This window comes from Stegostoma tigrinum, chromosome 10 (assembly GCF_030684315.1).
Source record: "Stegostoma tigrinum isolate sSteTig4 chromosome 10, sSteTig4.hap1, whole genome shotgun sequence".
Taxonomy (NCBI): Eukaryota; Metazoa; Chordata; class Chondrichthyes; order Orectolobiformes; family Stegostomatidae; genus Stegostoma; species Stegostoma tigrinum.
The window spans coordinates 73930126-73942239 of NC_081363.1; the positions used below are offsets into that span (position 1 = coordinate 73930126).

Genomic DNA, 12114 nt, shown 5'->3' on the forward strand with positions numbered 1-12114 from the left:
AAGGCACCTACAGGGGCTGCCAATGAGCAAAATGGGCTGGTTAAAAGACTTTATCCCAGGTGTCTTATTTCACGTTAGACCATCTATCCCTCACCCCTCACATTCCACGCACACTCCCCTTGTCCCATCCATGCCAACACATGCTCCTCCACCCACCAATGGCTCCTCATAACCTACCTTTGTACCTCAACCCATCCTCCACCCATACTTCATGCCAATCGAGACTCCTACGCCCACCTCTAGTGGTCACTAATACACACCATGCCAACCTGTTACCCTCCATCTCAGCTGTTATGAAACATAGAGACCTAGAGATACAGATATGTGATTCTTTGAAGTTTGCATCAAATATAGATAGTGTCAACAAGTGGCATTTAGCATGCCTACCTTCATTGCTCAGACTTTTGAGTATAGAAGTTGGGATGTTATGTTCAGGTTGTACAAGATGTTGATGAGGCCTCTTTTGGAGGACTGTGTCCAGCTCTGGTCAGTCTGTCAGGGAAGGACATTATTATGCTGGAGATGAGTTTTATCACAACATGACCAGGATTTGAGTTTTTGAGTTAAAAGGAGAGGCTGGATAGGCTGGGATTTTTTTTCACTGAAGCATAAGAGGTTGAGGGGTGTCCTTGCTAAGGCTTGTAAAATCACGAGGGGTATAGGTAAGGTGAATGGCAGCTGTATTTTCCCTGGGGTGGGCGTTGCAAGACTAGCGGGCATATTTTTTATGGTGAGAAGAGAAAGATTTAAAAAGCCATGAGGGGCAACATTTTTTACGCTCAGAGTGATTTGTGTGTGGAATGAACTTCCAGAGGAAGTGGTGGATGTGGGTACAGTAACAGTGTTTAAAAAACGTTTAGATAAGTACAGGGATAAGAAATATTTGGAGGGAAATGAACCAAACACAAGCAGGTGGGACAAATTTAATTTGGGAATATGGTCAGTTTGGACTGGTTGGACTGAATAGTTTGCTTTCATGTTGTATGACTTTATGACTCTACCTAATCCCAGGTAACATATAATCCTCCGTACCAACCTCTACTTCCATTAGTGCAGTTTACACTCCATACAGAATCAATGACTCTTATTGTGACATGCATGAAAATCTTTTCAACTTTAAAAAAGTTCTGCTTTTACTACAGTCCTATAAAAGTGTTAATCATCCATTTCCCTAATGATTCAATAGCAGAAATTACAAGTATTTGCCTTGTGCAAATGAATATAGATCAATAGATAAAACCGACCCAATGGAACTAGCTGTCAATCACGCAAAGTTTTACCTTGTGTGTTGCTGCTTCAATAGACTGCAGCGAATAACTCGCCTCCTGACTCCCCAAGCCTATCCACCATCTACAAGTCACAAGCCAGGAGTGTGATGGAGTATTCCCCACTGCCTGGGTGGTTGGGTGCAGCCTCAACAACATTTAAGAAGCTTGACACCATCTTGGACAAAGTAGCCTACTTGGTTTGCCCCATATCTACAAACATCCACTCCCTCTTTTGCCAACGCTCAGTAGCAGCAGTGCATACTATCTACAAGATGCACTGCAGAAGTTCACCAAAGATCCTGAGACAGTCCCTTCTAAACCCACAATCACTTTCATCTAGAAGGTCAAGGGCAGCAGATGCATGGGAATACCACCACCTTCAAGTTCCCCTCCAAGCCACTCACCTTTCCGACTAGGAAATATATTGCTGTGCCTTCGCTGTGTCGCTGGGTTAAAATCCTGGAATTTCCTCCCTAACGGCATTGTGAGTCTACCTACAACATATGGACTGTGGTAGCTCAAGAAGGCAGTTCACCACCACCTTCTCAAGGGCAACTAGGGATGAGCAATTAACCCTGGCCAGCCAGCGACATCCATGTCCCATCACAAAAAGTGGCTGAGCTTGGGTAACTCAGTTGGTTGGACAGCTGGTTTATCATATAGAGAAATACCAACAGCATTGTTTTAGTTTCCACACTAGCTGAGGTTACCATAAAAGAGCCTCATGTTCAACTTCACCCCTTGTCTGAGGTGCGGTGACACTCAGGGTAAACCATTACTAGTTCTCTCTCTTTCTCTCTCTTATGAGAGAGCTACCCCATTGTTCAGTAGGACTATGGTATATAGTGTTTCGGATGTTAAAGACACATGGGAGAAGAGTCAGACAGTGAATGCCAGTAGAAGAAAATTCTGAATTTTTTTTTCTCCCCATTTCTCTTATTCCCCTCAAGTAAAATTATTTTTTTAGGCTTTAGAAACTATACTCCTGACAGTGGATATAGCCTTGCTGACCTTTAACTGCTATTTTAAATGGGTTTCTGAAAAAGGGTCCCAACCTGAAACATCAACTTTCCTGCTCCTCTGAAGCTGCCTGGGCTGCTGTGTTCCTCCAGCTCCACACTGCGTTATCTCTACTTTAAATGGATGGTGTGTTTAATGTCAAAGAACTGCGGATACTGGCGATCTGAAAGAAAAAGAAAGCTGTCCAGTTCTGATGACGAGTCATTGGACTCAAAACATTAATTCTGCTTCCTCCCCACAGATGCTGCCAGACCTGCTGAGTTTCTCCAGATAGTTCTGTTTTTGTTTTAGGAAAATAAATATATCGTTTTGTATGCTGTGGAAGATAAATCGGGATCCAGTGTACTTGGAAACCCTTCATTTCTGCAGGCACCACTTGCAGAGCTCCAAAGAGGTTTCTGTGGTGCATATTCACAAAAGTGAAATCTTTGAGATACATAGCTAATTGAACAGTTGAGTGAAGGATAAGTTCTGAGGGCATTGCAGTTTTCAACATTTATGAATGAGTTGAGGGGATGCAGCAACAACAAAGCTTTTCAAATTTGTCAGTGCCATCGGGAAGAGTTATATAAAGGTCAATAATGGACCACATTCGGTGATCTGGGAAGGTTTGGTTGTATTCATTCATGGGGTGTGGGAATTGCAGTTAGGCCAGCATTTATTGCCCATCACTAATTGCCTGGGGTTTGTTAACAATCAACTGCATTGTTTCTTCACCTATCGTTTACTCTTTACCCCCTCTCCCCACCCTATCTTTTGCGTAAAAACTAGTACTTTTCCTAGCTACCATCAGTTCTGAGGAAGGGTCACTGGACCCGAAATGTTAATTCTGATTTCTCTCCACAGATTTTCCAGCAATTTCTGCTTTTGGTTTAGCATGTTGTCACAGGTTTGGAGTCACTTGAAGGCCAATCCAGGTAAGGATGGCAGATTTCCTTCCCTAAAGGACATTAATGAACCAGATGGATTTTCATCATAATTGATAGTGACACAATTACCATTAGGACAGCTGTTTATTGCAAATTTTATTGAATTCATATTTCATCATGTGCATGGTGGGAATCAAATTCATATCTCACAAAACCGTTAGCTTGGCTTCTGAATTTCTGGTCCAGTAACATTACCACTACACTGCTGGACCAAGAAAATGTCTTATTTTAACATAGAAAGATGAATAATCATGCAATTATTAAAGAAAACATTGAGAATACAAAATTAATAGGAACAATCTGCAACAACTAGCACAGAGAGTGATCATAGAAGTATTCTAGTGCAAGAAGAGGCCATTCACCCCATCATGCCTGCACTGCTCTTCAAGCTAGTATCACTACCAGGTGACATAGACCGGGTGACCACTCTGCAGAACACCCATGTTCTATCCACAAAAAAGACCCTGGGCTTCCAGCTAGCTGCCACTTCAACACACCACCTTTTTGCCCAGCCACCATGTTTGCATCAGGCTTCCTGCAGTGCTCCAGAACACCCCAGCACAAGCTAGAAGAACAGCACCTTATTTTCCATTTGTGGACTCTGCAGCCTTTTGGACTCAGTATCAAGTTCAAGAACAGTTTTAGGGCTTGAGACATTTTCTCCCATATTCTTACCTCGACCCCCATACACCAGGCCTTGTTATAGCATGGTCTGCTACTATACACTAGTTAGTTAGCCACTAATTGTCCGCATTAGTTCGCATTTATTCTACCAGGCTGATCATTATCCACTTCTTTGTCTGTTCAACTGTTCTTCTCTCTGTTTGGACTCTACCTCCACCTGTCCTTTACTTTTGGCCCTCTCCCACCCCTTATATTTTGCGTAATAATCAACTTTCTCCTGACTACTAACAGCTCTGAAGGAGGGTCACTGGACCCAAAACATTAACTCTGATTTCTCTCCACAGATGCTGCCAGACTTGCTGAGCTTTTCCAATGATTTCAGTTTTTGTTTCCTTACCTAGTACAATCTCCTACCCTATTCCCATAACTGTGTACTCTGATTCTATGCAAATAATCATCATGCTCTCTTGATGCCTCAATTGAACCTGCCTCCAACACCTTTCCAGGCGATGCATTCCATAGGTTTTTAGGCAAAAGTTTGTTTTGTACTCAAAGCAAATACAGTCATCCATTAGAATATATGGCTTGAAGGAGGCAGCGTATTTCCAAAGATGTGATAATTAGATTCCACTAAGCACTGTTTCCTATCCACCTTTGCTTTGTTATACTACTCCAAGTACTAAATCACAGGAGGAAATATCCCCGGTCTTGGAGGGATTGCACAGAAAGTCAAGAGAGGTGATAAATGGGATTAGGGTTGAACTATGAAGCTGAAGGTTAAGGGAAGTAGATTGATGTTGACATTGAAAAGAAAGTAGGCGTGGGAAACCTGAAAGAACTATTTAAAAATCAATGGAATCGATAAACTGAATTCTTGCTTGATCAAGATTAATACAAACTCAGAGAGGTCAGTGTGTGTCAATGACTTGCTCAGAAACTGGGGGTGAAGGATATAGATTTCAGGAGAGTGGCGGACACATTTTTAGCAATAGAAGAGATAGAATGGTTAAAAAGTCTGTGTCATTTGAATTGGATCCAAAGTGGTTATAACCAGGCGATTTTTTTGGTCTGAGATAGCAAGAACTGCAGACGCTGGTGTCAGGGATAACACAGTGTGGGGCTGGAGGAACACATCAGGCACAGGCAGCATCAGAGGAGCAGGAAAGTTGATGTTTCAGGTTTGGACACTTCTTCAGAAATGATGAGAAGGAAGGGGGGAGCTGAGAAATAGAGAGAGGAAGGGTGGGGCTGGGGAAGGTAGGTGGGATGATGATAAGTGAGCACAGGTGGAGAGTGGTGGGGATTGGTTAGTGGGAAAGGTGGGGTGGATAGGTGGGAGAGAAGATGGACAGGTTGTGTCAGGTCAAGGAGGCAGGGATGACAGGAAGGGGTTTTCATGGGATGAGGCTGGGGAGGCAGATTTTAAAACTTGTGAATTCCATGCTTAGGCTCTCGGGCTGTAGGCTTCCAAGGCAGAATATAAGGTGCTGCTCCTCCAGTTTGTGTGTGGTGTCATTATGATACTGGATAAACAACTCTATCTTTGCCACAATGTACATCTAATGATGCACCGTGGGTTGCTTGATAGCTTTAGGAAGTAGAAATTATTACTCCAAGTGTTGTTGACTTGAACTCCAAAGGGACTTTACCGCATCGGTGAACTTAACTTGTGAATTCACATGGTATTGCATTTCCAACTTACCTCTTTTCTTTTTGTACACCTCACTGAGTTACAAATTTCAGATGGGAAAAGGATTGCCATCCTGTACATAAGACAGATAAGATTTAAATGTAAAAAAAATTGCATAGTCAGCATCATAACTATGCAAATTCCTTTCATTTCACAGTATTCCGAGTTTTCTGATTTATCTACCCTTAGTGGAGTGAAATATTGGCAATGACTTATCTTACAGGAAATAAATTATTTTGCTTGGAAGGCAATAATAATAACTGAGATTAAAGCTTTCCACCGATACAAAAAACACTTTGCTGCTGCAAGATTGAACGAGAAACAATTCACAATCATGTTGCTATGTGTTTTACCTCTCACAGACAGCTGGCTGAAAAGACTGGAGGTTATTTTACAAATCGACATAAGCATCACAATCAACCCTCAACCTTGAAAACCCATCTCCACCTTCTCAGTTGTTTGGTATTCTACTGTGAGAATCTGCTAACTGATCTATGCTCACTGCACTTGATTCATTACATCTGATTGTGGACTCAGGACAAAAGAGATAGAGACTACAGAAGCTATCAGAAGGTGAGTGGTAAGCCGGACATTTTGTGATTGCAGAGAGATTTCAAAACTCTTGCCGAGAAGTGTCTTGTATATGTTACAACTAGTGCCATCTTGGCATTGCTATGATGTACATAATTATACAACACTCTTCTCAGGGCATTCCTACTGTCACCAAAACTTCAAGCTGTGTTTTTGAAACTTTGTAACTTTTAGGCTCAACAAGTGGCGTCAACAAGGGAGCAGGAAGAAATTTGAGTTGGAGAACTTAATTGGGCAGGAAGTCAAAATTCAGACAACAAAGTTTGCTGTATTTTGAAGGTGTGTTGAGCCTCCAGCAACAATCAGTGGAAAACCGTGTTGCATCTCGTGCATGTTCATTAGAAGAATAGATCGCTAGAATTAAGTTCCCCTTCCCAATTAAGGAGCCTGATCAAGCGAGGCAGTCACCAGGAAAGGCAGGAGGGGAGTAAACAGCTGTCAGCTCTCAAGGATTTTTTAAATTAATTCATGGAATGAAAACTTCGCTGGCTAGACCAGCATTTATTACCTATCCCTACTTGCCAGGGAGCCGTTATGAGTCAACCACATTGCTGTGGGTCTGGAGTCACATGACTGGGTAAGGATGGTAGTTTCCTTCCCCAAAGGACATTAGTGAACCAGATGGGTTTAAAATTGCCCTGGAGTCTCCAGGATCGAAAGAGTAACATGACATGCAAAGTCCCAAACCAAAGCCTCAAGGGGGATGTCAGAGGGCTGCTCAGCAAAAGGTTTTATATTATTGATTCGTGAAGGCATGTGGTTATTGAGTGTAAAAATGTTGGATATGATAAAAAAAAGGCTATTTAACCATTGGAACAATTGGAGACAGTAGATCAGATGTGAGAACCTCCTGAAAATGTCTGAACGTAGCTGGGCAATGCCAAAGAGAGTAGTGTGTATGGAGACATGGGTGGGGATACATACCTCCATGTGGCCTCCATGTTGCTTTTGATCACCCCGGACTCTAACCGAGGGCATTTGCCCTGCCTCTAACCTGAGCACAGCAGGCCACTTAAAGCTGTGAATGCCAGTTTTTGGGCCCTACATGGAGCTGGTTACAATTTGTGGGCCAGGCTGTGAGGATGTTATGGTCATGCAATTTGTGCTGAAGAAGTGGGTGGAAAGTTTTGGAGGGAAGTGTGAGGGTGGGGGTTTGGGGTTAGACTGAAGCTTAAGGGTACAGTCACTGGCGTCAATTCAGGGGTTCTGAAGATTAAACACAGGGCCATATAACACCACTGCTGTAGTGACAGAGAGGGGCTCGGTAGGCTGTGAGTTCCTGGATTGGAGGAGGGAATTCAATGCTATTAGAGTGAGGGAGGGACATCTGGTTGGATTTTGCAGCATGTGATCTCAATAAGACTGAAGGTCAAAGTGAGGATGGGGAGAGTGCAGGCACGTAGATTGTCATAGTAATTGGTTCAAAGTGAATAGGAGGAGGCTCAACAGTGCACAGAGGAGATGAGGATTGTTATATTTAGACTGTCAGAGATAGTGGGGGGAAGGGGGTGGTGACAGAAGGAGGTTGGGTTAGAAAGTAGTGGAGTAGAGTTGGTGATTGTGGAGTGGATGATGGTAATGATGAGGGAGGGGGTGTTGAGGAAGACTCCAGGCAGCAGTGTGATGTGGTAGGTAAGCCTGTGATAATTTCACTGGGACAGGTTTTCAGGTTGAATGAGGAAACAGGTGAGGTACTGACCATTCTGGGATCCTCTATGATGATGATTGTGAAGCCCTCGAGGATCCCTTGAGGAAGGAGGGCTTTGATTTCGGATTCATTGATATTTTGTTCTGTTTCTGCAATAAATGTTACCTTTTCATCTTAAAGCAACTTACTTTGCACTTCTGTGACTAAATCATCATAAATTTAGGACCATACGGAGTATGCACTGGGGACAGCAGTGACAGCATTGTGTCATTAGGACCAGCATGTTCGGGTCTTCAACTTTCCAGACAAAGATATATGCTTTAAACAGGGCTCACCTGCATGGAGAAATACCTCTGTCCCATCCAAAAGTCTGAAAAGTGACAGTTTGATTTGTCCTCAGCAGCTGGTACAACCTGTGCCTTTAAACAATTAAGCTTTTGATTAAGTGAAGCAGTTGTTTTGTTTCAAGGAAGTGAAAACACTTTGAGAGAGAGAGATTCATGCACAGTGGGTCCTGACCAGACAACAAGATCATCTCTCGGCACAAGGGCCATCGGTTTGCCTTGCTGAACTTTCTCTGTATATGTGCCTGTATGTGTGTGAAGGGGAAGTTAGTATTGTAAGTAGTAGAGTTATATATCAACGGTTCAAAACTATTTACGTGTAGTTAGAATCTTTTTATTTGTAATAAATTGTAATTTGTGTAAAGTACTAAAATCTGACCAGTACTTTCCGTTAAACTGGGTCTTCAAAGAAAGGCAAATTGAGGAATTTTTGTTTTTTGTTAAAATTCATTTGTGGAACGAGGGCATCACTGGCTAGGTCCGTATTTATTGGCCAGGTTTTCCCTGATTATTGACAATGGATTCAAGGTCATCGTTAGTTAGTTAGGACTTAATTCCACCATCTGCAATGGCAAGATTTGAACCCAGGTCCCCAGAACATTAGAGATAACAAGGTGTAGAGCTGGATGAACACAGCAGGCCAAGCAGCATCAGAAGAGCAGGAAGGCTGACATTTCGGGTCGAGACCCTTCTTCAGAAAGTCTTGACCCGAAACGTTAGCTTTTCTGCTCCTTTGATGCTACTTGGCCTGCTGCGCTCATCCAGCTCTACACCTTGTTATCTCAGATTCTCCAGCACGGGCAGTTCCTACTATCTCCCCAGAACATTTTGTGGGTCTCTGTGTTAATAATCCACTGATAATGCCACTAGACCATCATCTCCCTCCTTGATGAGATTGTTAACTTTTGTGATGTTCCAGGAATAGCAGACCTTGATTCCTTAAATGCTCACCCAGTGAGGTGTGACAATTTATTCAGGATTTTGTAATTCAAATCGCCAAAAAATAGACAAGCTGCATGAAAATTAGATGATTTAACATCTGTGCTTTTAAGTGTGCCATTATGTAATAGCCCTCATTCAATGATTATAACTCACATGAACCAATGATAAAATGTCAGCTGTGAAAACATGTGTGGATGACTTATGGCTATCTCATTTTGCAGCATTAATACGATTCCTGCAATAAACAGAATAAACACACATGAGATGGAATAAAGAAGAGACCATGGAGGATCACAAAGAATCCCTTAAAAGATGACAAGTAAAAAGGAGTCAATAGCCCAGACTTTCCGTTCTGCACAGGGAGCACTGAGTCGGGATATTTCCTGGATTTGCAAACCTAACCTGGAAGAAAGTGATATCCAGATATTGATATTTTTGTTCCAGGGCAGCCACACTCTCTCAGAGTTGGGCCAGGCAACCCCAGAAGGAGTGTAACAACTTCTGGATATAGAAGAGGGCTGGGTGAAGGCCAGCCATAGAACTTGGCACTCCATTGAAAATTTTTTAAAGAAACAAAATACATAGGACATCCCTCCAGCCTTCACCCCTCACATGTCCTCAACATTCCCACACACACAACCTTCCTATGAATCATCCATGCCAACATGATACCATCTCATTTCCCCATGCAACTCCAGGTCCATTATAGCTCCTATGCCAATCGATTCGCCACTAATCACCCATCAAGCCTATTTATAGTCCCATTGCCGAACTATGTTATTTTAACCACCCCATTGACTCTATAACCCCATGCCAATTTAATGCCATTTTATGCCATCCCATGCCTCCCTGACACACACCACACTTAATCATTGCACTTACCATACCTACTCGCATAATGTCCACCAAAGGTATTCCTCAGAACCCACGACAAGACAAAAGCTAAACGCTTAAGTGATTATTGTAGACATAATTTAAGAAAAGAACTGGTACTTACAAAAAAAAATCACAAATTGCATTTACATTCCTTCAACTATGTAATCTCTTAAAGTAAAACAAAATGTTTCATTTAAGTGCTTAATCCCTTGTAAGAATCATTGGTATTGATAGTCAGAAATCAAAGAGTTGGTAAACAATTGGAGCTGTTAAGTAAACTGTTAAATGGCAGGCGTGCAAGTGGGATAATGAAAGACTGTGATAGTAGCCATGCCACATCAATGCAGCAGTGGTAACCTTTGACTAATATCATCAGCCAAAAAATAGTAGTAGACATTTTTTTTAATACATCAGAGATAATTTTTCCAAATAGTGGAAGTGTTGAGGGGGGAGCTTTAAATCCCTTTGGAGCTTGACAGTTACTTGAAACAATTTTAACAGTTGCTTTTGATACTTGTGACTGTTCATATTTGTCAAACATGGTCTTCCTGTTTTCCACATTAACCATAGGTGATGAATTCAGGGGAAAGACAACAGAACCTTAGTTTCCACGACCAAATTTGCAAAACTTCTGGCCGCCATTTCTAATCCCCAGGCGTGCACTACACGCGAATCCAGTCCAATCCCTTGCACAATCGAATGTTCACTCAATAAAATTATTTATATGCATATTTGCATATAAATGCACAATTTGCATATATCTCCTAGCAGCTTTTGGTCTTTGTTGTGCTATTTTCCCTCTTAAAAGTAGATATACATCAAGGCACAAAACATGCAGAAGGGACTGATTAACACAACAATATGTAGGTTTGCTTTGTAAGTATGTGAGATGTTGGCAGCAGTACTACACAATGGGAGAACTTGTACCCATCTCTGAATTAATTGCTTTGACAGAACAAACTGAAACTAGGTCTGAATCATACAATATGTTATGTCATTTCCCCTCTGGCAATCATCATGGTTTAACTAGGAAGATTGTACTGATAATTAAGTTGTCAGAAATGTGTAAATATTTGTTGGTGAATCACTAAGGAAGGTGTAAAGTTAATGCTATTGTACAACAGTATGCTCTGGAATAGGAATGTGTTAAAAAAATTGGTGGGGCCAGTGGAGAAATCCTTGAACTGCATGTTCTGGAACTAGAACTGCAGAGGTAGCATTGTGTTTTGGTCCTTTGTGATCCTAATGGATGTCAGCCTGATTGACAGGTTTGGATATCCAGGCAGGTAGAAAGCACTCTGGAGTAGGCTGGGGATGAGGCAGGTATGAGAAAGTGGAGAAGCATAGTGTGTGGTGGTGTTGGTGGGCATGGTGCGGACGGGATATATATCCAAACCATGCCACTGGGGGCTTCTGTACAGCGGAGATCTGATGGGAGGAAATATGGGAATTCTGGGAGGAAGCACTTCCATTGTCTCTGCAGTTGTCCTCATCTAACTTAAACTGTTAGGTTTCTCAAGTTGTGGGAACACAATGACTCACTGTAAACACTCCAAGTTTAAATCAATTGGCTTGATTACATCTTAAAATATCAACCTACCTCCTAGGGGACTATTGGCTGCTCATGGAGTGGAGGTACTTTGGGAATCAAGGTGCAGAATCTTTACATGTTTCAACATCTGTCTCAAATCCAAGCCTCCTAGTTTTGTGAGCAAAACTTCAACACCCAATGTTAACCCACTCCAGAATGCAAGCTGTGCTGAGTGTGCAGACAATGTAACAAGGTGACACAGAGTCAACAATGCAAACAGAATATGTAGATGTGAGAACGTAAACTCTGATGTCCCTGTGACCTCAGTGGTCATGTGCTAGCGTTCTGCTGGGAGGTTGGAACTAAAACAGCACAAAACATGTTGCCCTATGGCCTTAACATCAAATATGGGCCATCAATAAACATTGTTTAGAAGTAACCTAGCTGTCTAGCCTGAACTTGTGCGACAAGCGAAAGAGCACACATTATAAATTTGTACATTACAAGCAGCTGTTTTATTTTCCTTTTATATTACATGAGACAATAGATAGTTATAGTCAGGAAGAACAATAGACAACAATGATATGCCATGCCACAAGTGCGCAGTTTGTCTGGAGGATAGGACACAAAGTAAATAGAGATCTTGCACCG

At 42.1% G+C, this 12114-nt stretch overlaps 1 protein-coding gene across 2 annotated transcripts in view; it reads right to left on the minus strand.

Moving 5' to 3' along the window:
• Nucleotides 1-12114, minus strand: part of LOC125455267 (deubiquitinase DESI2) — a 189871-nt gene that overhangs the window by 45337 nt on the left and 132420 nt on the right. The window contains exon 1 of one of the 2 annotated variants that reach the window (XM_048536993.2): nucleotides 2324-2435. The exons of the other annotated variant lie outside the window; for it this stretch is intronic. Coding sequence (XP_048392950.1) covers nucleotides 2324-2332 — 9 coding nt within the window. The 5' untranslated portion in view covers nucleotides 2333-2435. Of the gene's footprint in view, nucleotides 1-2323; nucleotides 2436-12114 lie in introns of those variants that run through there. 2 annotated transcript variants of the gene reach the window in all.